The sequence below is a fragment of the Saccostrea cucullata genome, unplaced genomic scaffold, assembly GCF_032062105.1.
Source record: "Saccostrea cucullata isolate Sc308-1 unplaced genomic scaffold, CSIRO_AGI_Scuc_v1 ctg18158, whole genome shotgun sequence".
NCBI lineage: Eukaryota > Metazoa > Mollusca > Bivalvia > Ostreida > Ostreidae > Saccostrea > Saccostrea cuccullata.
Window position 1 is genome coordinate 1 of NW_026920851.1, and position 17,231 is coordinate 17,231.

General features: G+C 33.3%; 2 protein-coding genes across 2 annotated transcripts; both read right to left on the reverse strand.

Annotated features, from left to right (window-relative positions):
* Positions 1-2,305: 2,305 nt before the first annotated feature.
* LOC134258492 (uncharacterized) lies at positions 2,306-2,920 on the reverse strand. Its single transcript, XM_062741054.1, has one exon. The coding sequence runs from the start codon at positions 2,906-2,908 to the stop codon at positions 2,306-2,308; it is 603 nt and encodes a 200-aa protein (XP_062597038.1). The 5' UTR covers positions 2,909-2,920.
* Positions 2,921-8,847: 5,927 nt separating this feature from the next.
* Positions 8,848-9,537, reverse strand: LOC134258493 (E3 ubiquitin-protein ligase TRIM36-like). The gene has a single exon (XM_062741055.1). The coding sequence runs from the start codon at positions 9,535-9,537 to the stop codon at positions 8,848-8,850; it is 690 nt and encodes a 229-aa protein (XP_062597039.1).
* Positions 9,538-17,231: the final 7,694 nt, after the last annotated feature.

Genomic DNA, 17,231 nt, shown 5'->3' on the forward strand with positions numbered 1-17,231 from the left:
GAAGAGAGTGAAGACAACAGGGATAAAGAAAAGACTTGTAGTTGTGATGCAGCTGAGTGTCATTAATTATTAAAACTTTGTACATAAAGTGTTTCAAACATATTTTATATCCGGTCACGACGGCTAAGTGATCTTAAATTAAGCCGTTTGTCAAGCCGTTAGTATCAAACTAAGACGTATACATCATTTGTATTGACACTACACAAACAAAGTCCCGACACTTCAATGAAATTCACGAATCTTTCGGCAAACATCCATCTCCAAAACATCAGAAGTTGGATCAGGTGCCATGAAGGTGTGAGCGTTGCCGACCGAACACTCGCGCTCTGTGCTCCTTGTTATGATCGGAAAATAAGGAAAAATCCGTTGTCAATTTTATATATAAAATACATTGTCACTGTCTTTAAAATACATGTATCAGCGATATTTCGGCGAGGGTGATAAAACGTGATATCTAGGGCGAGGCGTACGTTATCGAACCGATCCCAAATATCGCTTTTTATACCCCCGCTTGAAAAGCGGGAGAGTACAGCAATATTTGCCACTTGTCTGTACGTCCGTCTGGTAGGCTTTTGGGATACCAATCTCTTATCCGCAACTCCTCTTAAACCACTAAATAAAATTTGATGAGACTTTCACAGAATCTTTAATATTTATATTATTTATTTTATAATCTTTATATTGCCATTGTGCACCTCCTATTTTACTTTTTGATCCGACACATATTTTGGGTTTTCTGGCCACGGCAAAACATGGACTTTGCCATTATAACTGTATGGAGGAGGGGATATTATTTAGTGAGCTCATCGCTCACAGTACCTCTAGTATTTCAAGACAGTTATCATATATTTTGTTTATCCTGCAACATATTTTTTTATTACATTTCAACGTCCAAAACTAGCTATTTTCGACAGATTTGGCATATCTCTGCAGATTAAACTTTTGACACTAAAGCGTAAATAATGCAATATGTATGACGTCACAATGCTTTTAGAACATTGGAATAAATGCACGAGGCTTTATTATAGCAGTGACTGGATAATGTTTTTGTGTTATGAAGTTATCTTTATTAGATCAATGAAAGGGGTAGTTACAGAATAAAAATAATGGACTAACAATTGGTATGAAAAACGTCAGTCAGCATTTGACTCAATGGTAGATTGTATATTCCGACAAGGTCATTAAATCAACCATAGAACTTTCGAAATGATGACTTTAATCGAAACCATTGATATTTTTCTTTCAGAAACTTGTTTATGAATAATTTACTTCGTTTTAGAAATAGTTCTTATGTAGAGCATATTCTTGCATATCGAATCAATTGAGATATACTCCGGATGCAGGTGATATGAAGGTATACAGCTGCATAGAAATAAGACACGTTGATGATTGAAACTAGCAATGAAAAGTTAAATTCATCACTTTTATCATTTAGTTTGGTTATTAGATTATCATTATTGTCTTTTTCAATATCCAAAGATTAAACAGATCTATGTGTCAGACTTGATGCTATATCCTTTATCTGAAGCTCAGAATATTATGTTCCATAAGATTCAATTTTTTTGGTCAAGCGCTTATGTCTAGACTCTACATATATATACTTTTGTCTCTTCTTTATTATTTCTTCTCTGCAGGTGAATTAGCCATTCATTTTAACAATTTAAACTTTCTTTCACCAAAGGATGTTTTTATGCAAGTTTAGATTGAAACTTGTCCAGTGGTTCTTTGAATGAAGTTTAGAATGCAGTACAGACGAGCAAATGGACAGACGAACATCGTGTGATTAGAAAAGCTTATTTGATTTTAGAAATCAGGTGAGCTAAAAGATAAATACAAGAGTATGGAACAAATACATATCTATTTTATTGAAAATATCATGTTTATATTTAAATATACATACAGTATATGTAACTATTAATAAATGTATGTTCAAAGTTAATCAGATTATTTTGGTTTTTAATTTCTCAACCTCTGAATATAGATAATTATATTTTTCTGCTGTTACCTAATCATCATTTCCAAATAAGTCTACGTACTCTTGTTGTTTAAATGATAAGGATAGAAATAGTTTACAACTGAGCAGCGCAAAAGATATTAGATGTTGATGTTAAGATACATACTTCCGGTTTGATTGAAAATTATGATGTTATTGCCAGCTCAATGACTTCAAGTTAAATAAGCTTATCTTAATTATTTTTCCTTTGAAACAAAATGATTAAAATATTGTATGACCACAACACCTTGGACACATAATTTGAAAAAGAATTAGTTTGTCGAACTGTTTTTGTTTTTACAGAAACCGAGTTCATGCCAATAGGGGTTGTGATTCAAACCTATGAATGCCGTAAATAAAATATTGTTTCGTTTTTTTCAGATACTTGTACACAGAGACAGTAGAACTGTCCGATGCACCAATCCAGAAATTGTGTTCATCATCAATACAGAGACCACAGGAGGATTTAGGACATTGATCTTTTACGAGTAGGAAAGAAAGAAACTGACCATTTATGTCAAGCAAGTGGACATCTGAGTAATTGCAAATTAGAATCTGCCCCAAAACATCTGTACATATTCCAAAAGGACAGAATCGAGACTGAGAGTGGCGACCAGAGTAAGAGAATCGGTGGAGACCATAGTAAGAGAATCGATACTCTCCTGATGCAGTCACCACCACCACCCTACCGGCACTACTATCTGATGAACAAATGTCACCATTAATGTTCTCTGTTATGTAATCTATACGTTGGTAAAGAGATTGTCCTTGATCACCCCACTGTATGCCCTGTAACTTTCTCCCTTCTTTGTTGTATCTGGTTACTTTCTTCTCTGCATTTCTTTCCATCCCGACCAAAATGTGTCCGTTGATAGAAGAGGAGAAGATGGCTCCAAGTCCCCAACTCTCTGTCATGATAAGTTTGTTGGATTTTTTTGCTAGTTACTCGGTATACTATTTTATGGTAATCCTTGTAAAGAAATTCTCCACCTGTTGTGACTGTGTGATTACCTCGGATATTCCACAACTTGGTAGTTATTCTTTGTAAGATGTTTCCTTCCATGTCAGACTGAAGGAGATTTCCTGTGCCATCGCTAGCCCAAAATTTGTTGGGGGACAAGGTAGACAAATGGAAAATTTTATGTCCCTGGATAGTTACTTCACTCACTTTTGAAACAGAAGAAACCTCAAACCTTTCGGAAAAATTGAGTTCAATTTCATCAAACTGCTTGACTATTTCTTCTTTATTCAGTTTACCTTGTGAGAAAATTGGTATTTTAAGGTTAGCTATGTTAGGCACCTTCTTAGAGGCTAATGAAATATCGAAATAGAACTTCATGCATGAGTTTAGTGTGCTTAATGGACGACAATTTGTGTTTTTCCTGCAAAGGGGTCTTGGCAAAAGTTACAGTAGATATCTATATCTTTCGTTGGGTGGATCCTGCATTTTTCAGAAGGAAGTTTTCTTTTTCTCTCCAGATATGGGACAATCTGATGTTCTATATTCTGAAATAGATGTGGCTGTTTGCATTGGTTACAGACTCGCTGGTGACAGGTATTACAGTAAAACTCAGAGAAGTTCCTACAGGATTCCGTGTCACATTCAATAAAGTGCTGGGCTGTATCTGGTACTTGATCCATTATCGTAAATCAAGACATCTAGAAATTATTTATCATGAGATTATAGGTAAGGCACTTTTAACATAGAATCGGTTTAAATACATATCAATGTGTAATATTTTAAAGGAAGGAATAACTGTTTAAAGTTTCGTACCTGACAGTGATCTTGTAAATGCTGGTAAGTCTCTTTCACAATATCTTTCCAGTCATAATTCGGGTCGGCCATTTGTAAAGAAAGACCTCATACACAGTTAGTATGCAAATGTTTGAAAACATTTAAATCCGTGCACTTTATTGATATTTCCACAGGTGCACATATTCAAGAGAGAAGAATGAGGTTAGATAACACATATCAAGCACTAACTTAATATGATATAAGGGTTGCGTGAAAATAAAATATAATGCTACATAAATTAGTTGGCTTTCTTGAATTATTTATGACAAATGTTTTCATTTGAGCATAATGAAATGGCGCCTTTTTCTCGGACCATACATGTAGAACATCATCTAATTCACTCAAAACTTAATTATCTTATACCCAACCCTTAGTTTGTTGTATGTGGTACATTACCTGCCAAAAATTACATTCAAATCATGTAGGTTGAAATATAAAATCGCAGCTGCTACGGCCAATTTGAAATGAGGAATGTAACTCATTATATGTTCTAAAACAGTCAATCATTTTTGAAAATTTACATAAAGTAAATCAACTAACTCCAATAATCTATCTTTTTCTCCATCCGAGATCTGTGGGTCGAAGTGAACGCTTGGAATTTAAGTCCTCGGTATGGCCTAACTAATCTCGACCAACTAGGGCCTGTCCTGTACGCAGGGTTAGGGTTAGGGTTCATAAATATTATTTAAATATTCATTTGAAAAAAAAAAATGCGATTATGAACTCCATGCAGAGTAAAGCCAAGGTTATAATAGACGCACGGTCGGATATATTGAGAATATTGTTTATTTATTTATTTTAAGGGGGGGGGGGGGGGTTATAAATTTCCTTTACTAGAGAAAAGATATTTTTGTTACTTGCTGACTTTTTGTGGATTTAATTATAAAAAAATGCTAGTGCTAAAAAGAAAACCTTGCTTTTATTTTCTTGAATCAGACACACTGAGTACATACCGGTATATTTTGTTGGAGCAAAATGCAATGTAAATATTGCATTGAGAAACTTTATTCCTACGTATGAAAAATTTTCTAAAACGAGGCAAAGTATAAACAAGTTGACGAAACCGAAATATCTGCAGTCTCGTTTAAGTCGTTGTTTTACAAGTTCTATAGTCTATACAATGGCCGTGTCAGCAAACACAATTTATCACTGAGTCAAATGTACTGAATTGACTACGGATTTTGCCGTTATTTTCCGATCACAATGTAGAGCACGAGGTAGGTGTGACCTGTCAGCAGAGGATGTTCACCCCTCTATGGCAACTTATCTCATCTTTGATGTTTTAGTGGTCTGTGTTTACAATGCTATTAATTTGTGTAGTTTATGGACTTTTGGTTTTGAATTTAAACTTTGTTATATTCAAAGGGTTTCTACTTAAATTGTACACTCATTACGGTTGATCCATGTTAAGTTACACCTAAATTACTAGATAGACATACTTAGTATAATATAAGAAGGTATTGCTGAAGATGTTAGAGGAATTTTATAACAACATCTTAACTAGTAGGCTTTACTTTCTCTAAAATGAATAAAAGGAAGGGGAGGGGTAATCATTCGTCCTCAAGTAGCCAATACAGGTACATTGATAAAATAAGAAACTTCTTTGACATATACGAGTCTTTTCCTTGCTTTTAACGACATTATTGCTCTTTACCATTCATTATAGAAGGGCAAGACTTTTTTTTTCAAATAAAAATTCCAATTAAACAAAATCTTGAAGCAAGGGATCGTGTCAAAACCAGAAGTGCTATTGTTAAAGTATCTACCTGTGGATAAAGCATAGGTTTATCCAACGGGCTGTATCATCCACACGTACATGTATGAGATAAAGCTTATTATCTCATATTGTTTGAGTATGTTTCTACTTCAATTTCAAATGTGTCCCATCTGTAGTTTAAAACAATCTCATGTCAATTAGGTGATCCCTTCAGTCAAAAAGTTTAAAAAGAATGTGTATCCAAAAATATATGTATCACCACTGTTTTCTGAAGTTTAAATTACTAGGAACGTGATATCGACCCGTAACAGCCCCGCAGATCCGTATCAGCGCATGTGTAAAAATATCTTATTTATTGCATACAATACCCGGACTCGGGAGTTCTTGACTAGGTTGTGTTTGAATAAAGTGCGATTTATATTTCTAATTTAAAAGGAATTTATCTTGTCAAAATGATAAGTAAAGTAATGTGCCAGTGCTTTGAGCATTCAAAAGAGCTTTCATTCAATAACAATCACAATTAATTTAAAATTACAATTTATTGATAAACAAAGTAAAATTCTACGGAATATTACCAATCAGTATTAAAAAAGCACAGAGCTTTAAAGTAAAAAAAATGAGAACACTATACAGATAATTTTTCAATGCTTCTAAATCAAACTGTATTTATATCCACCATCAAGTAAATCAACTTTTAATTCCTTATGTAGACATATATTGGGTCCAAAACAATAATTTAGCGATGTTTTTTTACATTAAAAAGGTTTGATGAACTCATAATATGTATATTCACCATGCATAATTGTCGCATATCTGCGGTGATTTTCTTTTATCTTTCTGTGGTAATATATAGTGTATGGAACGAACAAAAGGTATCTTTTATTTTGAAACACAGATTCCAATAATATGTAATTATTATTATATTTTAAATACACACACATGTAACAATTCATGCATATTCAAAATAAATAACATCTCTTTGTGGTCATCTTAACTTGTGTATATTATGAATGCTTTTGCGGATCCTGAAATTCATCATGTCAAATCTGGACTGTATACTTCATTTAATAGGATAAAATCCATGTACAATCAAAGGAAAGCATAAAATATGATATGAAGATGATATAAGAGAGTACATGTTGAAACCTTGCGTTTTATTAATAATTTGACAGTAACAACTTACTAATTTAAAAATGACTTCTAAATCATATACGCAGCGCTAAGGCCTTCTATGAGAAATTAACGTGCAGAAAAAAGGGGGACTTTTTAAAAACATTACTTATTTTAATTAATCTGCTGTATTATCACAGAACTTAAATACTTGTGGAAATAACATAGTATAATCCACTTTGTACTGTATGAAGTTTATATAGTCCCATTGATGGATAGTCAAGTGATGAATGCATAGTTCGTGTACTAAACGAAGGCAATTAACAAATTTCAATATCGCAAGGGAATACCCTACTTGAAATTAAAAATTCAAGCTATGAATTGTTTCTGCATACTTTGTACTGCTTTGAATAGAGGTCGCGTTTTAATAGTTAAATTTTCAAGTAAATAGGCCAATATCGAAATATGTTTGACTTTTACAAAATATTGTGTATACTTATAAAATCACGCTCTCGATTTAGTAAAAGCAGCAGCAATTTTCAAGGAATATATCCTTTATATATATTCGAAAAAGGGTTCAGATCTATTAATTGTATGCCCTTGCGAAAGTACGAATTTATGAGACATATTGATGTAAAATATACGTTTCCTGTACATATAAACACGACATCATCAAAAAAATACATTCTCTTGATAGTTAATTAATAATCGCAAAGTAAGCAAAGTATATACATTGGTATTAATCGACTATTTAAAACCAGTAAATAATATTTCGTTTATTAATAACACACATTTTTCATTGTTAAAAAAATTCCTAAGTTTGTCTCTCACAGCACATGAAATACGTAATTTTTACCATAATGGCGTCATGTTCACAAGGTCATCACAATCATTGCTTTGTTTATAACCAGCTACATGGGATCTAACTAGCAACCTTTTTTTAATGCATTGATAAGTTTTATTTTTGTTTATTATGCGAATACAGTTAAAAGTTGCAAATTATTTCATTTTCATCCCTTTTTCGACCTTAACAATGCTGCGTAATCATTTCCTAACTTTTCCCATTTAGACAAAAATGATTAAGATACCATAAAGGTAGTGTATAGCAGTCATTCTTGGGAAAACAAATCAGTAACAGAAATTCATTCGTTTAATTGGTGTGTTTACAATGAGTCCAAACCAGCAAGTGTAGTGACACAAACTGATTAAATACGAGCAATTCAATACATAATGCATTACTTTCCCATGTTTTGCAAATACTGGTACACAAAGATATTAGAACTATCTCTTGTGTTTGTCATCAATACAAAGAGCGCAGGACAATAAGGGACATTGTTCCGGATTGAGCAATAGAGACATGAAATTTCCATTACTATCCAGCAAGTGGACACTTGAGTAACTTTTATCAAGTCTAAAATAGCTATTACACACCAAAATATGCCCCAGAACATATGTACAGACGCCATAGGGACAGAATCCAGACTGAGACTCGAGACCAGAGTAAGAGAACCTATAATGACCTGATCTGGTCACTACTACCACCTTTTTGGCTTTAAAGTCAGATACACAAATGTCACTATTCATGTTCTCTGAGATGAAGTAAACGCTTCCATAAAGAGTCTGTCCTTTATCTCTCTTAGTAGAGAATTTGTCCTTTTTCGTCCTCTTGGACATGTTGTATTTCCAATAATTTCCTTCCTTCGATGTTGTATCTGGTTATTTTCCAGTCAGAATTTAGCTCCATCCCAACTAAAAGGTGTCCATTGATGGGAGAGGAGTAGATGGCTCCAGGACCCCAGGTCCATGTATCAATTAGTTTGTTGATGGCATTCTCACCAGTTACCCTATAGACGGTATTTTTACCGTAATCAGTGTAAAGAAGTTCTCCCTCTCTTGTGACTGTATGGTTACCTATGATATACATGTACCACAAGCTTGTCGAAATTCCCCTTGATAAGATATTTCCTTCCATGTCAGACTGAGTGAGATTTCCAAAGCCATCGATGACCCAAATTCTATTCGGGGGCGAGGGGGACAAATGGTAAATTCTGTATGCCGGGGTAGTTACAGTGTACTTCACCTTTTTTTTGACAGACGAAGGGTCAAACTTTTCAGACGACTCTACGTCTTTTTCTTCCATTTCACCGAGTTGTTTGACTATTTCTTCTTTATTTAGTGTGCATAGTGTGAACAACGGCAGTTTTGGTTCAGTTGATGGGTCTTTTTGGGCAGCTAAAGAAATATCTTAAGTCTGATGAAATCCGTGAGTTCAGTGGGTTTAATTGAAAATAAATTACTCTCGCAATCTGTAATCAATTTTTCCAGGTATTTCATATATTCCTTTGTTTCCTTCAATTGTTCTACAGTATCGGATATCACAGAGTTCTCTATTTCATTCAGTTTTTTATTATTATCAGTTAGTTTACTGTCAATAGCACCCTTCAGTTTATCTGCTTTTTCCTTCATGGAAACTCTAAACTTAGCAATTTCTTTCTTGACATTTTCTTTCTTTTTCTCAAGTAAGGCAGCATTATCTCTAGCCTTAGGAATTTCTCTTTTCCAAATATGAGTAACTTCCTTCTGACATTGCTGCAGAAGATCATTGTAAATTGTTTCAAAGTCACTGAAATCATGATCACTGTGATGTTGGGCAAAGCACATATAACAAAGGGGATCCTGGCAGACGTCACAGTGTACATTTATGTCATTTATTGGGTGGATGCTGCATTTTTCTGACGGAAGTTTTCTTTTTTTCTCATGAAAGAGGACAATCTCGTGTCCATTATTCTGATCTAGATGATGCTGTTCGCATTGACAGCAGATTCGCTGATTGCAGGTATTACAGTAAAACGCAGAAAAGTTCCCACACGATTCCGTGTCACACTCGATAAAGTGCTGGGCTGTATCCGGGACTTGGTCCATTATTGTTAATCAAAACTTAAAAATAAAGTTTAAACATTACCATAGCGTAGGTAAGACACTTATAAGCGGAAATACTTTCTAGTATACGTTACAATCAAAATTTAAAAGAAATTCACTGAAGCCATTACCTTCTTCTCCTATTAATAAATGAATTCCTATCACAATGCCATTCCAGTCATGATTAGTACCAGCCACAAAAATGTATGTTTCTTCAGGTTGTATGCAGTCAACATCCAATACCTTTGCCAACAAAACATTTAAATGTCCATTTTTTGTATACTGAACAGAATGTAAAGAGAATAAAAGAACTATCATATTATGGAATAAAGATAAACTGTTTTCAAATAATGGAAAGATAAGCGTACAAAAGGTTCATTATTTACCAGAAACAATCATTTTTGTATTTAAACATGATTATCTTCTAAAGATCTGTGTTTTGTAAAAAGAAATTGGTCCAATGACAAAATACACGTATATATCTGTCACTCGTAATCTCAGACATCGTAGATAATTTGATAATCAAAAACGTTGATTGTTTCTTCTCATCATCGAACTTTGGTCTGTCAGATCATTGAACTTTAGCGCAGATCGCCTAGTAAGAAACGATCCATCTGGCATTGGCGTTCGTACCGACAACAAACCATTGGGGTTTGGCGCAGACCATCGAGATTCAGCGAGAACACAAGAAAATGGTAGATTGCGCTATTCTTGGTGAGGTAGGGGGTTGCCAATATCTCACTTTCCCATCAGTTAATCTCACTTGGCATGTCAAGGTAAATGAAAAGTAATACAAATCCCGCAATGTCCTAGTTACAATGTAAGGTAAACGCAGAGTATCTGTAATACGTCTCACAACAGGATGAAGAATATCATTTTGGTATTTTAAACCTGTCAGGTAGCCTTCAATGATGTGTAGATCAGTTTTGCACTCATCACTTATGCCTACCTAAAACAACGCCGAACCTCAATGATCAGAAATTATAAAATTAGGATATATTTCCCCCCTTTGCAAAATTGCTGTGTTCTTCCCCATTTTTGTGATACTCTAATTTTAATATAGGCCTCTATAGCATGAAACTCTTAAGCTTAAATCAAAATCTAAACTTAATAATAAAATATTGTAGAAGTCAAGCATAACAAAATCAAAATAATTTGCTATATTCTTTATACAGAAATATTTCATGTATCATATGCAAATTTAGAAATAAATTTCATAATTGATAAATATTTTATGGGCAATTGAAAATTTGACTTAAGTCAAAGTTTCTTTCATGATCCAGAGGCCGGGATGTAAGGCTGGTAACCAAGGGCCCGTTTTACAAACGGTCTTAGGACTCAAGACCAAATTTAATTCTTTATATAACTTTTGAATTAACATTATATCGAAAATTATTGTGATCTTTTTAAAAAGGAAAATAGTAAGAAAATTTTGAGACAACCAATTCCGAAGATATAGAAATATGTAACTAAAACTTAGGTGCTGGAAGTACGCTTACTTTTTACAATTTTTTTAATAATAGTTATTTCAACTCTCAAATTTATATCAAATAAGTGTACAAAGTAATTTGTACATATAACGTCAATTAAGTACCTATTATAAATACCGTATACAGAAATGAAAGCTACATGAAGACACAAATATAATAATTAGGGATGTCAAATCGGTCAATTTTTAATACTCGGTTACTCGGACGTTTTTCCGATCGAGTACCCGGGTACTCAGTAAAAGTCTAATTAAATATGAACAAGTTAATTGATAACTGTAAAACATTGTAAACTTTTGTAGAAATAAAACCACATGGTCTGATGGGAGGTTTACCTGTAAATGTGTTGTAACAATTATGACCACTCTGTTCCCGACGAAATTTAATCTAACATTTTTTAAAGTTAAATTTATCAGATAAATACGAGAAATAAAATCATAAATGGTTCACAGTAGTTTTGTTTAGAATAATAATCTGTTACCTAATTTAATGTAACTCTCTGATTCGTTTTAAGTCCGACTGAGAGGTCGTCAGAGCTACATGTACAGTATCAACTTGATCAAGTTATCCTTTAACAGAGCGGATTTACGATCTTCGTAAATCCGTCAATCCTAGATTTCATAAAATTAGGAGACGGTATGTTGTAGATTGGTGCAACGATGGCTATAATATTTTTAAAGCCTTTAATTTGTATTCAGCCATTTGCATTAATTGGCACGTAATCAAACGCATCCATATCAACAATCGCACGTGCAATTTCATCTGTCTCTTTCCCCGAGAATTTACGCCTTCTGGAAAATTGACAAAATTATCTTATTTAAACATAATAGACCTTAAACGATGTTCAATGAAAACAAATAATTAGAGCAAACTAAATATAAGAGTAGAAGACAACCGAAGGTGAGAAAAAGCCGGGTAACAGGTGCTTGGTCACGATAATTACTGTATAAACACTGCCACAGACGATAACGGTCATTTAGAGGCGCAGGAAACCCTAATTACTGTATGTACAAGCGCAATGAATATTTTAAGGTTTAAGACCAATGTTTTAATGCACTAATAAATAAGCTTAGAAATATTTTAAAATATACATTCGAGTAACCGAATACCGATTTTAGTATTCGATAATCGGACGTTTGATCGAGTACCCGCTTAACCGGGTACTCGTTGACATCCCTAATAATAATATATTCTCAATCTCTATTTAATTTACATTAGTTTAAACGTAAAATTTTCTCTTACAAGATTCTTTCCACGATACAAGTAATTATTTTTAGATTCATTCTACTTACCAATCATATCATTTAGATGTTTGACTTGGCATTGATTTATTGGAAAGAAAATTTCAATAATTCCTAATATGGTAGAAAGATACCGTATAAGTAGTAATTTTGGTGATACGCAAATTTAGCGATCTTTCCTTAACAAAATTGATAATTTTAATTCTAGGAAAATGTAATTTTAGCGATTTTAAAAAGGTTTTTATAAATAAGCTATCAAAAATAAATTGTTATTATTTTTAGCGATATTGAAGTTTAACAATCTTGGCACCATAGTTTATAATCTTAAACTGAATCCTCGCTAATAAGTACACTTATACGGTTTCTACCAGCTCTATATTTAAATGATTTGAGCATAAGGGAGATTTAATTTACTTCGTTACATTTTTATAAAGGACTACTTTTAAGTTTTTTTTTTGTTATTGGCGTGAAGATAACACAGACTTGTCACACAGGCATTTATCAGAAACAATCAAAAATAAATACTCTTCATTAAAGGTTCATTATAATGGAAAAATAAAGGAAAAGTCACAAATTTATTATTGCTTCGTTTCTTTCTTTCAAATCACATTTTACAACAATTTGGTGCTCTCTTCATCAAGTTGGTCAATCTCTTTTTTTATTAAAACATATTCACCTTTAATATCTAAACTATAATATCTTCATGATAACTACAGTAATATGAAATATGTCAATTTATAGACTATGAAAATAAAAAAAATTCACAGTTTATCTTTACGGTTCCTTTTAACGTCTATAAAAAATATCCTTTTTGAAATTTACATATACAAAAAATATCGCTAAACAAAACAAAACCTGCAAGTGAAACACGATATGATGATAGTTTAAGCATTGCAGTACGTAGAATTTTATTCTTATTTGCGGTGTAAATACTTATACACATTAACGGTTGGACTGGCTAAACTCACGATCAGAATTTGCTGATTGTTAATACAGAGAGCACAGGGAAAGGGTGGACATTGGTCTGACGTAAGAAGGAAAAACAGAAACTGACCATCCATACCCAGCAAGTGGACACTGGAGCACTGGTTAGTAGAGTACTGACCATCCATACCCAGCAAGTGGACACTGGAGCACTGGTTAGTAGAGTACTGACCATCCATACCCAGCAAGTGGACACTGGAGCACTGGTTAGTAGAGTACTGACCATCCATACCCAGCAAGTGGACACTGGAGCACTGGTTAGTAGAGTCTTCATAGCCATTACACAGCGCAATATGTCCCTGGACATCTGTACAGATTCCACAGGGACGGAAACCAATCTGACGCGGGTGACCATAGTAAGAGAACCGGTACTCTCCTGTTCTGGTCACCACCACAACCTTACTGTCCAGGTAGTCAGATGTGCAGATGTCACCGTTTATATTCTCTGTGATAAAGCGTACACTTAAATAAAGATTTTGTCCTTTATCATTCAAATGAATATCTTGTAGCTTCATCCATCCTTTGCTAAATCTGACTATTTTTGCAGTCACCCCCATAAAATTATTAGTTGATTTTTTCCACAAGATGTTTCCTATCATGTCAGACTGAATGAGGTTTTCCCAGTCATCACTGGCCAAGAATTTATCAGGTTCCAAAGCAGATAAATGTGCATTATTTAAGTGTTCGATAGTTATTTCATTTACTTTTCTGATAGAAGAGGAAATTGTCATCTCTTTAGATGAATTCATTTCAATGTCATCAAACTGTTTAACTGGGTCCCTTTATTTTGTATTCTTTGTGTCAATGTTGACAATCTCTAATGACGAACATTGCGATAGAACTCAGAGGATACCAAAGAGCGATATAGAGATGGAGCAAAATCTGGTATTTGGTCCTTGAACGCCTATCTATACTCTGAAAAAAAATGTGAGATTGTTTAGTGTAGCTAAAAAAAACGGATCAGATGATATTATTAACGTGTAAATAAAGACTTGAATATGTTTTGAATTAGTTTTAAAATAAATGTATCTCCTTTCACAGGTCTTTGATTATAACCGCCAGTCATATGTTGTGGATGTTTATTGATAGATAAAGGATATGGAGAAAATAAACAGAATTCAATATGAAAGTTCATAAAGCAATACAACACAGAAGAGCAAACACGGACGTCTAAAACATTAGAAACTGGTCATACCTGCCGTGTTCTCCTTGTCATTATCGGAAAATAACTGGAAACGCCGTTGTCAATTCGGTGTATTAAAAAACGTTATGCATCATCATTTGACACAACGATAAATTGTATTTGCTGACCAGGTTATTGTATCGAACATAGAACTAATTAAATGATGACTTTAAATGAGATTGCTGATATTCTTGTTTCATCAACTTGATTGTCAATTATTTATCTTATTTTAGAAATTGTACATATGTAGAGCATGCTTTTGTGTGTCTAATAAATTAAGAGCGATTAACTCCGTATGCAGGTACAAACGGTTTATTGTGGCATATGTAAGGGAAAATTGATTGAAAAGTTAAAGAATGGTCTTTATAGATCTAGAGCTTCTTAGATAAATATCCATTTACGTCTTTAAGGCATAATAAAATTATACGTTCATTCTATTTTAATTCTGTAGAAAATTAATAACTAATGAAAACATTAAAACTCAGGGAGCTATTTTGTTTTGTCAAAAAATCTGGAAATCTTCGTCCTGCCTATTGTATACTTCTGCACCGACTTTCGTATAGAATAAAAAAAACATAAAAAAGATGAAAAGTTTGAAAATTTAACCACATATCCTGTAAAGATTACAGATGAGAGGGCAACGCACTGCCAGCAATGTAAAGAAGCTTCAAAACTTGAGAAAACGTCAGATATGAAGTTTAACTCAACACTCATATACTATGGTATTGCTGATAATACAGCTGATGAAAATGCATAAGATGAAAAAAAATTGTATTGCTATTGATCGATGAAGTTATTATGTTTTTGAGAACTTCCTTCACCTTATTTACCTGAAAATGGAATGGAATGACAAAGCACGCAAACCTTTTGTAAAAAGGGATAATTCCCCCGTTTCCAAATTTTGTGTTATCAAAAATCCTATCAATAGTAATCCCTGACTTAAGTAGAACTGCGTTTTTTATTTATGTCTACCTTAAACAGAAAACAAACATTATCTTCCCGTATATTAAGGAAAGTATCCAATTGCATTGGATTGTTATAAAACAAAATTTACAACCTCAACCCTTCTTAAGTTTTTTTTTTATTTTTATGATTTTCAAACTTACTCGTCTCATTCAAATATTTGCATTGAGGATGAGGTTTGCATTAAGTGTTATTTTTTTTTACCTTGATTTTCATGTACTGCTTGTAAATACGTCTGAAACGGCAGACTTCCTTAAAGATAGGTATCAATCCAGCACTGTTTGATTACTATAGTTTCATGCAGAATTTTGGTGACATCTTATTTAATTTGGATTTAAGTTCTAATTTGAAGACCTCAAAAGAATTCTAGACATAAAATCTTGTTAATGATGATTATGGACTTAAATACTGATCCTGTACCTAACTACCAATAAATCGAGAGGAAAGTTTTCTCTTGCATTGAATGTTAGAAACATTGCAATATTTTCATTAGCATTAAAAACATTATTAAGAAAATCAAACTCGAATAAGTGGAAATGGCTTTTTTCATATGAAACATGATAACCCCTTCAACAAGATACAATACTTCTTCAATCATTCATGATCCAAAGCTTAGTATTATTTTGGGCTGTTTCACGTTAGATAGTATATCTAATTATGCAATATTTTAAGATATAACATATATATTGGAGCTAAGACTTTGGTTTTAAAAAATTGTAATATTGTTATAGACTTTGAGACGTATATTGTACATGTACCAATATAATAAGAATACTCTTCAAAAAAAAAGATATGCATAGTAGGAAAAATGCCCTGAAAAATGTATGATAGTTTTGTCATACCTTTTATTTTTTATGGATGTGATGAATGAAATCCGTGATTTTTAATGCAATTGTTAACTTTACAGCTATATTACAAGTCTCACAGACAAAAAAAGACCTGATTTTGCAAAATTTACCATAAAATTTTGATCTCAATTTTCATTTGTTGAATTCTGATGCAATTCCTTCAGGTACAAAGGGGCTAACAAAAGCGGGGGTTCTCGATATTTTGAATCTGGTTTTATCTGAAAATTGACTTTTTCTAAAAATGCTGCATCTGAATGTTGCATAGCACAAAAGGGAAAATGGGCAACTGGAAGCAGGTATACCAGGGTCAACAACTGCAAAAGGTTTTAATATTATGCTCAGCACCATATCTAACCTATAAAACATAAATCATTAACATCGAACACCCAATGTTCACAAAAAATATGGTAGACTACACGTGTGACATAAGCAGCACAACATCACTTCAGAGGATTGCATAAATTGCATGAATGTAATTCAATGACGTCATCTAAATGATTGGCTATCCCTGAACTGCACAGATCATCTAACAAGACCGTTTTCAGTTGACTACGAATTATTGCAAGACTATTCATGCCATTGTTCTGACCCCACAACACCCAAAATATCGCCTTTAAAGATCTCAGATCAATAGAGTGTGACCACAGAATCACTGCTTAACATTTTGGTTTACGTACTAGTCCAGAATATATATCTGAAAGCCTCTTATAAGTTTAAGAGTGCTTATGCTTTGTAATGAATGTTAGACAGATAAATGCCTCCAGGACGTTGAAAAAGTTGGTGTTGGTAGTGTAATGCTATGGAAAATGGTATTATATGAAAGTAAGATTGATTTCGTTCAACTTCAATGGACTTTGATGGAAAAGGGTACTCTAACCATGTTCTACCTACACATGCCCATTCCAATTTGCAGCATCGTAAAGCCGTTTTGCAATTTCACAATACACAGCAACATACGGCTCGTTTGACATACAGCAACCTGTTTCTGTCA